The sequence below is a fragment of the Nomascus leucogenys genome, chromosome 4 (genome assembly GCF_006542625.1).
Source record: "Nomascus leucogenys isolate Asia chromosome 4, Asia_NLE_v1, whole genome shotgun sequence".
Taxonomy (NCBI): Eukaryota; Metazoa; Chordata; class Mammalia; order Primates; family Hylobatidae; genus Nomascus; species Nomascus leucogenys.
In genome coordinates this window covers 100,874,051-100,889,802 of record NC_044384.1, presented here as the reverse complement: position 1 = coordinate 100,889,802, position 15,752 = coordinate 100,874,051, and the positions used below count along the sequence as shown (strand labels likewise).

Below are 15,752 nucleotides of genomic sequence, written 5' to 3'. Positions count from 1 at the left end.
TGCTTTTTAAAATTTTAAAAAATTTGAAAAGTTTTTGTTCAGAATTTATTTTCCATTGAGGATTTAAAACATTTACAGATTTATAATGCTACAAGTACTTGCAAATATAGGCAAATATTCCCAGAGTATACAGATTACCAATAGCAGGTTTGAAGTCTTCAGCAGAGATCAAATATAAATATATGCATATATACACATGCAAATAGACTCAAGGTATATACAGTTTTTCACAGCTTGTTTTCTTTACAACTGAAAGGCTTGATATCTCTTAGTATATGTTCACCTCCTTCATCCTTTGCATTTTTATACACATTTTAGAATCAGTTTATTGATTTCTACAAAAAAGTTTATTAGAATTTTGATTGGGATTGCAGAGAATGTAATGATCAATTTAGGGAGAATATATATTTTTACACTATTGAGTTTTCTAATCCATTAATATGATATATGCTTATATTAGGTTTTTAATGTCTTTAATATTTTCTAGCTTCTTGTGTAGAGTTCTTCTGCATGTCTCATTAGATTTATTTCCAGTTACATGGCATTTTTGGATGTTGTTATAAATGGTGTATTTTCAAAACATTTAATTTTCTAATTGTTTATTGATATATAGACTTAAAAATATTCACCTTGTATCTAGTGACCTTGCTACAATCATGTATTTGTTGTAATAGTTTATGTCTATATTCTTTTGGATTTTTTTACATACACAGTTAGACCTGCTGATAAAGACAATTTTATTTCCTCATTTCCAATTATTACACCTTTACTGCCTTATTTGCATTGACTGGTCCTGCATACAGTGTTGAATAGAAATGGTAACGGTGGCCATCCTCTTCTTGTTCCTAACCTTAGTGATAAAATGTTTTGTATATCACCAATGTGTGTGATGTTTGCTATAGACACATTGTAGATGCCCTTTATCAGATTAAGGAAGTTCCCTTCTAGTCTTATTTTCTTAGGAATTTTTGCCATGAGTGGACTTTGAATTTTATCAGTTTTTTCATATATAGAGGTGATTGTATGATTTTTTTTTCCTTCATTGATTTTCTAATATTAAACCAATCTTGCATTCCTGGAATAATCCCCAATTGGTCATGATGCATCATCCTTTTTATTGCATAGTTGGATTTGATTTGCTTTGTATTTTTTAAAAAATATTTTTATTTATATTAATGAGAAAGATTAGCCTGTAATTTTCCTTTAGTCTCATGTCCTCAGGCTTTGCTATCATGTTGAGTTCAAAATGAATTCCCTCTTTGGAAGAGATTATTTATGATTGGTGTTATTTTTTTCAGATATTTTGACAGATTCACTGATAAAGTCATCAGGACCTGGCATTTCATTTGTGGGAAGTTTTTAGTTACAGATTAACTTTTCTTTAATAAATATGGGACTATTTAAATTTTTAACCTTTCTGCCAGTTTTTGTAGATTTTGCCTTTCTGTAAATTTGTCTCCCATGTAAAATTTCAAATTAGTTGGTATAAGTTTTTTTGTGTAATATCCTTTTATAATGATTTTAATGTTTTGATTGCTGATATTGATAATTTGTTTCTTTTCTTTTTTCCTAATTAGTTTTTCTAGATATCTGTCAATGTTAGTGTTTTCAAAGAACCAATTTTTAGATTATAAGGCTTGATTTATGGTAGTGGAAGTTCTTCAAGATTGACAGGGCCTTTCTTCTTATTTTTTTCAATAGTTTTGAGAGTACAGGTAGGTTTTGGTTGCATGGATGAGTTCTTTAGTGATGAAATGAGATTTTAGTGCACCTGTTACCCAAGCAGTGTACACTGTATCCAATATGTAGTCTTTTATTTCTCAACCCCTTCCAATATCCCTCCACCAAATCCACAGAGTCTATTACTCTGTATGTCTTTGTGTGCTCATAGCGTAGCTCCCACTTATAGATGAGAACATATGGTATTTGCTTTCCCATTCTTGAGTTTCTTCACTTAGAATAATGGCTTCGAGCTCCATTCAAGTTGCTGCAAAAGACATTATTTTGTTCCTTTTTATAGCTAAGTGGTATTCGATGGTGTATATTTACCACATTTTCTTTATCCACTTGTTGGTCAGTGTGCATTTAGGTTGGTTCCATGTCTTTGCAATTGTGAATTGTGCTGCTATAAACATGCATGTGGATTGTCTTTTTCATATAATGACTTCTTTTCCTTTGAGTAGATACCCAGTAGTGGGATTGCTGGATCAAATGGTAGATCTATTTTTAATTCTTTAAAGAATCTCCATACTGTTTTCTGTAGTGGTTGTACTAATTTACACTCCCACCAGCAGTGTAAAAGTGTTCCCTTTTCATTACTTCCATGCCAACATCTATTGTTTTTTGATTTTTAAATTCTGACCATTCTTGTGGAAGTTGGTGTCTTATTGTGGTTTTAATTTGCATTTCCCAGAGGATTAATGATATTGAGCATTTTTTTCATGTGTTTGTTGGTTGTTTGTATATCTTCTTTTGAGAACTTCCTATTCATGTCCTTTTTCCAGTTTTTTATGTGATTTTTTTTTCTTGCTGATTTGAGTTCCTTGTAGATTCTGGATACTAGTTTTTTGTCAGATGCATAGTTTGCAGATATTTTCTTTGTGGACTGTCTGTTTACTCTGTTGATTATTTCTTTTGCTATACGGAAGCTTTTTAGTTTAATTAGGTTCCATTCATTTGTTTTTGTTTTTGTTGCATTTGCCTTTGGGTCTTACTCAGGAGAATTCTTTGCTTAAGCCAATGTTCAGGAGAGTTTTTTTCGATCTTATCTTGCAGAATTTTTATGGTTTCAAGTCTTGGATTTAAGTGTTTTATCCATCTTCAGTTGTTTTTTGTATAGTGATAGATAGGGACCCAGTTTCATTCTTCTACATGTGGCTTGTCAGTTTTCCCAGCATCATTTATTGAATAAGGTGTCTGTATTAATCCATTTTTATGCTGCTAATAAAGACGTAACCCAAGACTAGGCAATTTACAAAAGAAAGAGGTTTATTGGACTTACAGTTCCATGTGACTGGGGAGGCCTCTCAATCATAGTGGAAGATGAAAGGCCCTTCTCACATGGCAGCAGACAAGAGAAGAGAGAATGTGAGCCAGGCGAAACGGGTTTCCCCTTATCAAACCATCAGATCTCGTGAGACTTTTTCACTACCATGAGAGCAGTATGGGGAAAACTGCCCCCATGATTCAGTTATCTCCCACCAAGTCCCTCCCACAACACGTGGGAATTATGGAAGTACAATTCAAGATGAGATTTGGGTGGGGACACAAAGCCAAACCATATTAGTGTTTTTTTTTTCCCAGCTTATGTTTTTGTATGCTTTGTTGAATACCATTTGGCTTTATTTCTGGGTTCTGTATTTTTTTCCATTGGTCTAACTGCTTATTTTTATTCTAGTATCCTGCTGTTTTGGTAACTATAGCCCTGTAGTATAATTCAAAGTCCCATAATGTGATACTTAATATTGCTTTGGCTGTTCAGGCTCTCTTTTGGTTCCATGTGAATTTTAGGATTGTTTTTTCTAGTTCTTGGGAAAAATGATGATGATATTTTCATGGGAATTGCATTGAATCTGTAGATTGCTTTTGGCAGTACAGTCATTTTTACAATATTGATTCTTGTTATCTGTGAGCATGGCATGTGTTTCCATTTGTTTGTGTCATCTGTGACTTTTTTTTTTTTTTTTTAGCAGTGCCTTGTAGTTTTTCTTGTAGAGATCTTTAATTTCCTTGGTTAAGTATATTCCTAGGTATTTTATTTTAATTTTTTGCAGCCGTCGTAAAGGGATTGAGTTCTTGATTTGATTCTCAGCTTGATTTTTGGTGTATGGCAGTGCTACTGATCTGTGTACATTGATTTTGTTCCTGAGACCTTACTTTACTGAATTTATTAGATCTAGGAATCTTTTGTACGATGGATTTTCTAGGTATATGATTATATCACCGATGAATAGTGACAGTTTGTCATCTTCTTTTCCAATCTGGATGCCCTTTATTTCTTTCTCTTGCCTGATTGCTCTGGTTAGGACTTCTAGTACTATGTCAAAGAGAAGTGGTGAAAGTGGGCATCCTTATCTTGTTCCAGTTCTCAGGGGGAATGCTTTCAACTTTTCCCCATTCAGTGTGATTTGACTGTGGGTTTGTCATATATAGCTTTTATTACTTTGAGGTAAGATGGGGCTTTTCTTTATTCTTTGTATTCTTATATGAATTTTGGAATCGGTTTGTCAACTTCCTTAAAAAAGTTACGGGATTTTGATTATTATCTATAGATTTTTTCTGTTGTGTATTTGCTTTCTATTTCATTAGTTTCTGTTCATTTTTATTATGAGAATTCTGCTTTTCAAAGCATAATCAAATTTATTTATGATTCTTTTAAAAAATATCTATTTGTTTGCTTGTGGTAGATAAGAAGCTGCTAATATTATTTTTTTCTTAAGTAATTGATACAAACTTGCTCAAAAAGGACGCTTGAACACAGGATATCCAAGGGACAGAGACTCTGTTAATAGAAATGTTTTTCTACAAGCACACATGCACCCACCACTCATGGATAGCAATTTTCCCCCAATGTATTTTATTGCCCCAAACTGCTAATATTATTTTTCAAAATGTAGATTAAATGGAAAGGGGCTTACACTTTAGAAAGAGGAATTAGTAAAGAAGGGAAGGTATACATTTAAGAAAATTTGGTGCTTAATTCAGTGACTCTGACCATGTTTCAGTGTTTAAAAATGCTAATTGGTGTGTTTATCCTTGCTTTTCTAGTGATATGCAGCTTCCGAGGATCTGTCCCTCAAGGATTGGTCTTAGAAATAGGAGAAACAGTCCAGATTCTTGAAAAATGTGAAGGTGAGTATGGACCTACAAAGCACATAAATTGTGATCATTTTTGGCAGTATTATATACATTTATTTCTTGCTAATAAGATTATAAGCAATAATTCTGGAGCCATAATTAGTCACATGATGAAATAGTGTTATATGAAATTCTTCCTGATCTATGTTCAGCATAAAGGTATGAGCTTTTTTGATTCTAATATATTAGCAACAATTAGATAATTAATTTCTGGCTGTTAGAACACATTTTTTACATATATTTATGGGATACATGAGATACTTTGGTACAGATATACAATGTGTAATAATCACATGGTAGATGTAGTATCTATCACCTCAAGCATTTACCTTTTTTTGTGTTGCAAAGGTTCCAATTGTACTCCCTCAGTTATTAAAAAATGTGCAATAAATTATTGCTGACTGTAGTCCCCCTATTGTGCTATCAAATACTAGATCTTATTCATTGTGTCTAACTATATTTTGTGCCCTCTTACTTATTTTTTATGAATAGGTAATCTACCCATGCTTAGCTGCCTTTGAATAGAACTACGTTATAGTCCATTTATTTGTATGTTTCCATCTGATTGGCTGGGCATCTTTAGTCCTAATTAAAACAGGCCCTTAAATATTTTTTTATTTTTATTTATTTATTTATTTTTGAGAAGGAGCCTTGCTCTTTTTGCCCAGGCTGGAGCGCAATGGTGCGATCTCAGCTCACTGCAACCTCTGCCTCCTGGGTTCAAGTAATTCCCCTGCCTCAGCCTTCCTAGTAGCTGGGATTACGGGCACCCACTCCCATGCCCGGCTAATTTTTGTAGTTTTAGTACAGATGGGATTTCACCATGTTGGCCAGGCTGGTCTTGAACTCCTGACCTCAGGTGATCCGCCCACATCAACCTCCCAAAGTGCTGGGATTACAGGCGTGAGCCACTGCGCCTGGCCTAAATACGTTTAAATGTAGTTTGGCTTGACTACTGTTCTCTTCTGTGGCATATATGGGTATTTCTACTGTAACATTTACACATTCTTGAGATGGATCATGTTCTTCAGAATCTGTAATTAAATCAATAAGATTTATGGGAAAAATAGGGAGAAATTACACAAAATCAGAGTATTAACCAAAGCAAAATTGATGCCATGGCAAATAACTTGGGCAGCCTGGACTAGCAGTTCAGTATGGCTATAAGCCATCTCAGATGATATGATAAGTAGAACTGTTGCAGTGTGGGTATAGAGCCAATGTATATGGGAGTGGAGCTCTAATCTAGTTGGGTTACTGTTAAGAGGGGTATGGGAGGACATGTAACCTACCATGACCCAGGAATCATATATATTTAGGAGTGCACTTTTCTGGAAAGGGAGCTACACCCGTTTTAAATTTTCTTAAAAACAGAAGTATAAATTAGCACCCTTTTATGATAACAACTCTAAGGGAACTAAGAATAGAAGGTAATTTTCTTTATCTAATAAACCATAGCTACTAAAATACCTGCAGCAAACATCACATTCAGTCATAAAATATTGAAAGTTTTCACTGAGATCTAAAAGTGAGACAAGAATATCTACTGTCTTACTCTGTTTATGTTTTGCTATAAAGGAGTACCTGAGGCTGTATAATTTATAAAGAAAAGGGATTTATTTGCCTCATGGTTCTGTAGGCTGTACAAGAAGCATGACACCAACTTCTATTTCTGGTGAGGGCCTTAGGAAGCTTCCACTCATGGCAAAAGTCAAAGAGAAACCTGTACATGCAGAGATCACATGGCGAGAGAGAAAGCAAGAGTGAGGGGAGGTGCCAGGCTCTGTTTAAAATTTTTATTTTTTAATTGACAAATAATAATTGTATTCATGGGTACGTAGTGATGTTTTGGTACATATAATATATAGTGATCAGATCAGGGTAACTAGAATATCCATTATCCCAAACATCATTTCTTTTGGTTGAGAAAATTCAATATTTTCCTTCTAGCTTTTTGAAACTATATATTATTATTAATTACAGTCATCTTATATGGGATAGAACATTAGAACTGATTCTTTTTATCTAGTTGTAATTTTGTATCCTTTGACAAATCTCTTCAAATCCTCCCTTCCCCCTCCCCTCCCAGTATCCTTCATTCAGGTTTTTTTTGTTAGCTTCCACGTATGAATAAGAATATGAGGTGTTTAACTTTCTCTTTTTGGCTTATTTCACTTAAGATAATGTCCTCTAGTTCTGTTCACATTACCACGAATGGCAGGATTTCAGTATTTTTTATGGCAGAATAGTATTCCATTGTGTATATACAACATATTTTCTTCATCCATCTGTTATTGGACATTTAGGTTGATTCCATATCTTGGCTGTTGTGAATAGTGCTGCAGTAAACATGGGAGTGCTGATGTCTCTTCAATATAATGACTTCTGTTCCATTGGATAAAATCCCAGTGGCTCCACAGAGAGATCTTGAGACGAAAAAAAAAAAAAAAAAAAAGAATCCCACTGGGGTGGGATTGCTAGATCATATAGTAGTTCTTTTTTTTTTTTTTTTTTTTTTGGAGATAGGGTCTCATTCTGTCAGCAGGCTGGAGTGCAGTGGTGCCATCACAGCTCACTGTAGCCTCGACCTCCTTGGGCTCAGGTGATCTTCCCACCTCAGCCTCCTTAGTAGCTGGGACTACAGGTGCACCACGTCACGAGGCCTGGCTAAGTTTTGTATTTTTTGGTAGAGATGGGGTTTTGCCATGTTGCCAGGCAGGCTGGTCATGAGCTCCTGGGCTCAAGTGATCTGCCCACCTCAGCCTTCTAAAATGCTGAAATTAGAGGCATGATCTAGCGCACTCAGCCATATAGTAGTTCTATTTGTAGTATTTTTTTTTAAATTTGAAATATTTATTTATTTATTTTAAGTTTTGTTTTAGGTTCAGGGGTTTGTGTATACGTTTGTTATATTGGTAAACTCATGTCACAGAGGTTTGTTGTACAGATTGTCTTGTCACCCAGGTATTAAGCCTAGTATCCATTAGTTATTTTTCCTGATCCTCTGCCTCTTCCTACCTTCCATTCTCTGGTAGGCCCCAGTGTCTGTTGTTGCCCTCTATGTGTCCATGTGTTCTCATGTTTTAGTTCCCAGTTGTAAGTGAGAATATGTGGTATTTGGTTTTCTGTTCCCATGTTAGTTTGCTAAGGATAATAGCCTCCAGCTCCATCTATGTTCCTGCAAAGGACAGGATCTTGTTCTTTTTTATGGCTGTATAGTATTCCATGGTGTATATGTTCCACATTTTCTGTAGTCTACCATTGATGGGCATTTAGATTGATTCCATGTCTTTGCTATTGTGAATAGTGCTGCAATGAACATACACATGCATATGTCTTTATGATAGAATGATTTATATTCCTTCGGGTATATATGCAATATTGGGATTGCTGGGTCGAATGGCAGTTCTGTTTTTAGGTCTTTGAGGAATTGCCATACTGTTTTCCACAATGGTTGAACTAATTTACACTCCCGCCAACAGTGTTTAAGCATTCTTTTGTCTCAGCAGTCTCACCAGTACCTGTTATTTTTTGAGGTTTTTTTTTCGTGTGTGTGTGTGTGTGTGTGTAGCTTTTAAAAAAAAATTCTTTTCAAAATTAAATTTTTTTATTTCAATAGGGTTTTTGGGAACAGGTGGTGTTTGGTTACACGAGTAAGTTCTTTAGTGGTGATTTCTGAGATTTTGGTGCATCCATCACCCGAGCAGTGTACACTGTACCCAATGTGTAGCCTTTTATCCCTCACCCACCTCCCACCCTTCCCCCAACCGAGTCCCCAAAGTCCATTGTATCATGCTTATGCCTTTGCATCCTCATACTTAACTCCCACTTATAAGTGAGAACATATGATGTTTGGTTTTTCATTCCTGAGTTACTTCACTTAGAATAATGGTCTCCGATTCCATCCAGGTTGCTGTGAATGCCATGATTTTTTTTTTTTTTTTTTGTGGCTGAGTAGTCCGTGGTGTGTGTATATTTGTGTGTGTGTTTGTGTGTGTGTGTGTGTGTCTGTACCACCACACGTTTTCTTTATCCACTCATTGACTGATGGGCATTTGGGCTAGTTCCATATTTTTGCAGTTGCGAATTGTGCTGCTATAAACATGCGTGTGCATGCGTCTTTTTTGTATGATGACTTCTTTTCCTCTGGGTAGATACCCAGTAGTGGGATTGCTGGATCAAATGGTAGATCTACTTTTTGTTCTTTAAGGAATCTCCACACTGTTTTTCATAGTGGTTGTACCAGTTTACGTTCTCATCAGCAGTATAAAAGTGTTCTCTTTTCACCACATCCGTGCCAATATCTATTATTTTTTTATTTTTAAATTATGATCATTCTTGCAAGAGTAAGGTGGCATCTCATTGTGGTTTTAATTTGCATTTCTCAGATGATTAATGATGTTTAGCATTTTTTCATGTGTTCATTGGCCATTTATATATCTCCTTGAGAAGATTCTCAATGGACAGTTCTTGAGAATCGTGTATTCATGTCCTTAGCCCATTTTTTTTAATGTGATTATTTGTTTTTCTCTTCTTGATTTGTTTCACTTCCTTGTAGATTCTGGATATTAGTCCTTTGTTAGATGCATAGTTTGCGAAGATTTTCTCCCACTTTGTGGATTATCTGTTTACTCTGCTGATTATTTCTTCTGCTGTGCAGAAGCTTTTTAGTTTAAGTAAGTCCCATCCATTTATCTTTGTTTTTGTTTCATTTGCTTTTGTGTTTTTGGTTATGAAGTCTTTGCCTAAGCCAGTGTCTAGAAGGAGTTTTCCAATGTTACCTTGTAGAATTTTTATGGTTTCAGGTCTTAGATTTAAGTCTTTGATCCATCTTGAGTTGATTTTTTTTTTTTTTGAGATGGAGTCTCGCTCTGTTGCCCCGGCTAGCATGCAGTGACATGATCTGGGCTCACCGCAACCTCCACCTCCCAAGTTTAAGTGATTCTCCTGTCTTGGCCTCCCGAGTAGCTGAGATTACAGGTGTCTGCCACCATGCCCAGCTAATTTTTGTATTTTTAGTAGAGAAGGGGTTTCACCACGTTGGCTAGGTTGGTCTCGAACTCCTGACCTCAAGTGATCCTCCCGCCTCAGCCTCCCAAAGTGCTGGGATTACAGGCATGAGCCACTGCACCCATCCTTGAGTTGATTTTTGTATAAGGTGAGAGATGAGGATTCAGTTTCATTCTTCTACATGTGACTTGCCAATTATCCCAGCACCATTTGTTGAATAGGGTGTGTCCTTTCCCCACTTTATGTTTTTGTTTGCTTTGTCAAACATCATTTGGCTATAAGTATTTGGCTTTATTTCAGGATTCTCTATTCTGTTCCATTTGTCTATGTGCCTATTTTTGTACCAGTACCATGCTGTTTTGGTGACTATAGCCTTATAGTATGGTTTGAAGTAGGGTCATGTGATGCTTCCAGATTTGTTCTTTTTGCTTAGTCTTGCTTTCGCTATGTGGGCTCTTTTTTGGTTCCATATGAATTGTAGATTTGTTTTTTCTAGTTCTGTGAAGAATGATGGTGGTATTTTGATGGGAATCGCATTAAATTTGTAGACTGCTTTTGGCAATGTGTTCATTTTCACAATATTGATTTTACCCATTCATGTGCATGGGATGTGTTTCCATTTGTTTGTGTCATCTATGTTTTCTTTCAGCAGTGTTTTATAGTTTTCCTTGTAGAGGTCTTTCACTTCCTTGATTAGGTATATTCCTAAGTATTATTTTATTTTATGTTATGTTATTTTATTTTATTTATTTGCAACTAGTGTAAAAGGGGTTGAGTTCTTGATTTGATTCTTAGCCTGGTGGCTGTTGGTGTATAGCAGTGCTACAAATTTGTGCACATCAATTTTGCATCCTGTGGCCAGGCATGGTGGTTCACGCCTATAATCCCAGCACTTTGGGAAGGCAAGGCGGGTGGATCACCTGAGATCAGGAGTTTGAGACCAGCCTGGCTAACATGATGAAACCCTGTCTCTACTAAAAATACAAAAATTAGCCGGGGGTGGTGGTGCACGCCTGTAATCCCAGCTACTTGGGAGGCTGAGCCAGGAGAATTGCTTGAATCTGGGAGGCAGAGGTTGCAGTGAGCTGAGATTGTGCCATTGTACTCCAGCCTGAGCGGCAAGAGCAAAACTCCATCTCAAAAAAAAAAAGATTGTATTCTGAAACTTTTCTGAGTTTATTTTTCAGTTCTAGGAGCTTTTTGAATGGGTCTTTAGGGTTTTTTAGGTATATGATCATGTCATTGGTGAGCAGTGATCATTTGACTGCCTCTACCAATTCGGATGTCCTTTATTTCTTTCTCTTGTCTGATTGCTCTGGCTAGGACTTCCAGTACTATGTTGAAGAGAAGTGGTTAAAGTGGGCATCCATGTCTTGTTCCAGTTCTTAGGTGGAATGCTTTCGTCTTTTCCTCATTCGATATAATGTTGGCTGTGGGTTTGTCGTAGATGGCTTTTATTAAGGTATGTCCCTTCTATGCCAATTTTGCTGAGGGTTTTAATCATAAAGGATGCTGGATTTTGTCAAATCCTTTTTATGCATCTATTGAGATGATCATGTGATTTTTGTTTTAAATTCTGTTTATGTAGTATATCATGTTTATTGACTTGCCTATATTAAACCATCCCTGTGTTCCTGGTATGAAACCCAGTTGATCATGGTGGATTATCTTTTAATATGCTGTTGGATTCAGTTAGCTAGTATTTTGTTGAGGATTTTTACATCTATGTTCATCAAGGATATTGGTGTGTAGTTTTTTTTTTTTTGTTACGTCCTATCCTGGTTTTGATATTAAGGTGATACTGGCTTTATAGAATGATTTAGCGAGTCCCTCTTTCTCTATCTTTTGGAATAGTTTCAATAGGATTTTTACCAGTTCTTCTTTGAATGGCTGATAGAATTCAGCTGTGAATTCTGGTCCTGGACTTTTTTTATTGGCTTTTTTTTTATTACCATTTTTGTCTCACTGCTTGTTATTTGTCTGTTCAGAGTTTCTGTATCTTCCTGGTTTAATCTAAGAGTGTTGTATATTTCCAGAAATTTGTCCATCTCTAGGTTTTCTAGTTTGTGCCCATAAAGATGTTCATAGTAGCCTTGAATGATCTTTTGTATTTCTTTGGTATTGCTTGTAATATCTCTCGTTTTGTTTCTAATTGAGCTTATTTGGATTTTCTCTCTTCTTGGTTAATCTTTCTAATGGTCTATCAGTGTTATTCATCTTTTCTTTTTTTCTTTAATCAGCTGATATGAAATTATAAAATTCCAGAAGTCTGAATATTTGAAACTTACAAAAGTCACCAGAAAATGCAAGCATATTGGGCTTTAGTTTGGTGGTTCCCTTGGTTTAGATGACAGTCCCTCTGTGAGCTCAAGGTTGTCTTCTTGTTCATTTCCTTAGATCTGTTGTTTCAGTGACAACGACAGAACTCTTAGTGGAGGCCAAGGAGAGTCTGAGAACTAAAGAAATGTCCATTGTTCCTTTCTGTGCACACTAACACATGGGAACATATCTCCTGGAGAACACACTTAAGGAGATGGATGTTAGTGATGCTGTGCTGAACTGTTCTTCTCTGCCAGCTGCCGCAGAAAGTTGTCCTCACTCTGGCCTTTATGATTTAAAGTTGTCCTTACTCTGGCCTTTATGATTTATGAAATCTTTTGCCACAGATTTTACAGATAAAGGGTTTCTCTCCCATGTTTGTTTTCATGTGTTCGTGAAAATACTGCTTCATGTTGAAATCCTTGCCACACCACTGGCACATGAACTGTTTGTGCCCAGTGTGGATGCTCATGTGGGTGTGTAGCTGGTAATTGTACTGAAACCTTTCATCACAGTTCTCGCATCTGAAGGGCTTCTCTCCAGAATGCTGCAGGGAGTGCCCCATGAGTGACGTACTGCATTTGAATGATTTTCCACAGGTTTCACATGTAAATGGCATGTCTTTCACGTGTGCAACCATGTGTTTTCGCACATGAGCCATGGCATAGAATTTTTTCTCACAAATTTCACAGGAAAATTTCTTTTCTGCATATCCGTGGACGAACTTGATATGTTCATGAAGGATCCAGTTTCTTGAACGATTTATTACAGGAAACACACTGAATGTTTTTTTCACAGTCTGTTTGCCAGTGAAGGTACAGCTCACTTTCCAGGACAAACTTCTTGCCACATTTATCACAAATCTGCATGTGCCTATGAGTAACGTTCATTTGTTTCTCCAGACACCAGTGAGTGTTAAATACCCTGGGGCACACGCCTGTAATCCCAGCACTTTGGGAGGCTGAGGTGGGCTGATCACCTGAGGTCAGGAGTTCGAGACCAGCCTGATCAACATGTAGAAACCCCGTCTCTACTAAAAATACAAAATTAGCTAGGTGTGGTGATGCATGCCTGTAATCCCAGCTACTCAGGAGGCTGAGGCAGGAGAATCGCTTGAACCCGGGAGGTGGAGGTTGTGGTGAGCCGAGATTCGCGCCATTGCACTCCAGCCTGGGCAACAAGAGTAAAACTCTGTCTCAAAAACAAAAAACAAAAAACAACCCTGGGGCACTTCTCACAGGTCACACTTAGCTTTCTGCACTGGTGCTTCAGGCTCCTTTGTGGCCTGCTTCTTACGCTTAGGTGGCTCTACACTCTGCCTGCAACCTCTTGTAGTTCTGGGAGTAGGAGAAGTGGTATCTGCAGCAACAGAGGCAGCTCTCCTCGTTCTCCTTTCTGTAACGCTGACTTTCTCTGTTGTCTTCTCCTTTTTCTTCTGCTTATCATTCTTTCCATAGTCATTGCTGTTATCTGTGGCCCCTTCATCACTCTCTTCGTCCTCATTGTTTAAGAACAGGAGTCTCTTTGGATTGAGAAGAGGTACCCTTTTCCCCTTTAGGTACATTTAATGTTTGATTATTAAGGTTTACCTCCACTATGATCTGCTCCCTTTTGTAAGAGACTTCTTCCTCTTCTTCTTCCTCCTCTTCTGTGTCATCAGAATTCTCTTGGTCTTCCTTAATAGCATGCGCATCAGACTCTGCTCCTGTCTCCCTGAAATGTGGCTGTTCTTCTGTTTCATGGAGGTGTAGTTTGCTCATCTTGGTGTCCACAAACACAGAATAAGGACTTCCTGGTTCCCTTTGTTACACTTTGGTGGACAGGTCAAGTTCCTTGTTGGCACCATGATGAAAGCTGGATGGCACTTGCCCTTGACGGCTATCATCTTGTGCCATTCCTGCTACAGGCACAGCACAGTTTTCAACCAGCTCCTGACGAGAAGTGGCTGTGTGCCTCATTGGTAAATGACTCAATTTATTAAGCAGTTCAGACTGTAAAGAAAATAGCCCCCTAAAACAAGGTAATTATTAAGACTGAAATATTTTTCCATCCCTAAGAATCACTCAGATGAAAAAAAGATATTCCTGGAAACTGAATTCTTCCAGTGTTGCAGCACCAAAGTGTAAGTCAAAAAGGTTTGGTATTATGGCAAGAGCAGACCACTAGTGATTTTTCTTCTGAAGAGAACTACAAGGGACTTGGAGCATCTTATCTGGGCCGGCCACCTCCACTGCCTAGATCAATGCCTTGGCAGTCCATCCCTGCAGTGGGGGGACTGTAGCCAGAGTCACAACCTCCAGCCAGGCCCCTCACTCCTGCCCAATGTCTGTCCTCAGGGCTGCTCCTCAGACCTGGCCTCGGCTGCTGGCCGCAGTGCTACGTGGCCACCACTCCCATGTCTCTGGACTTCCTTCTGAGTGCCTGAGGGCAAGGAGGGTGGCAGGGTGGGCAGAGTGCAGGGAGGGAGGCAGGGGAGGGGGTGTGGGTATGTGGATGTATGTGCAGGGAGGGAGGCGAGTGACTGCGAGGGCGCGTGCCCGCCCCGTCCCCTTCCTTTGTTGGCCACCCCCCTTTATTATCTTTTCAAAGAACGAGGTTTTTGTTTCATTTATCTTTTGTATTGTTTCTTTTTTTTGTTTGTTTCCATTTCATTTAGTTCTGCTCTGATCTTTGTTATTTTTTTTCTTCTGCTGGGTTTGGGTTTAGTTTGTTTTGTTTCTCTAGTTCCTTGAGGTGTGACCTTAGACTGTCTTCTTTTTTCTCTTTTAGACTTTTTGATGTAGGTGTTTAATGCTGAGAACTTTTCTCTTAGCACCTCTTGCTGCATCCCAGAGGTTTTGATAGATTGTGTCACTATTATGCAAGGTAGAGACAGGGTTTCATCATGTTGCCCAGGTTTGTACTGAGCTCCTAGTGTCAAGTGATCTGCCTGCCTTGGCCTCCTGAAGTGTTGGGATTTACAGGCATGAGCCACCACACCTGGCCTGGTACAATATTATGAACTTAACTATAGATTTTGTTTGAATTTGCTCACTAATGTTTCTTTGCTGTTCTATAATCTAGTCCAGGATGATAGATTTTTGAAGAGGCATTAAAACCGGACTATAAAATGCCTTTTCTCTTTCAGTTTTATTTATCTTAAAGAATTATATTTCAAAAGTCAAAATTTTTTAGTTTTTTGTTTCTGCTGGGATATACTTTCATATTTTAAAATAGCATGCTTCTATTTCTATTTCTTACTTATTTTCATTCTTTTTTTTTTTTTTTAAGATGGAGTCTTGCTCTGCCGCCAGGCTAGAGTGCAGTGGTGCAATCTTGGCTCACTGCAACCTCCGCCTCCTGGGTTCAAGCAATTCTCCTGCCTCAGCCTCCTGAGTAGCTGGGGCTACAGGTGTGCACTAACATGCCCACCTAAATTTTGTATTTTTAGTGGAGACGGGGTTTCACCGTGTTGGCCAGGATGGTCTTGATCTCTTGACCTTGTGATCTGCCTGCCTTGGCCTCCCAAAATGCTGGGATTACAGGTGTGAGCCACCACACCCAGCCTCATTTTATTTTTATAGATT

The 15,752-nt window shown here is 37.7% G+C and overlaps 1 protein-coding gene and 1 pseudogene across 5 annotated transcripts in view; one reads left to right on the top strand and one right to left on the bottom strand.

Moving 5' to 3' along the window:
* The window catches only part of DOCK3 (dedicator of cytokinesis 3), a 653,304-nt gene that overhangs the window by 97,212 nt on the left and 540,340 nt on the right, over window positions 1-15,752 (top strand). For all 5 annotated transcript variants that reach the window (XM_030811683.1, XM_030811684.1, XM_030811682.1 and 2 more), the window contains exon 2: window positions 4,768-4,851. In XM_030811683.1, the coding sequence (XP_030667543.1) occupies window positions 4,768-4,851 (84 nt within the window). The remainder of the gene's footprint in view (window positions 1-4,767; window positions 4,852-15,752) is intronic.
* Window positions 12,465-14,191, bottom strand: LOC100595563 (annotated as a pseudogene).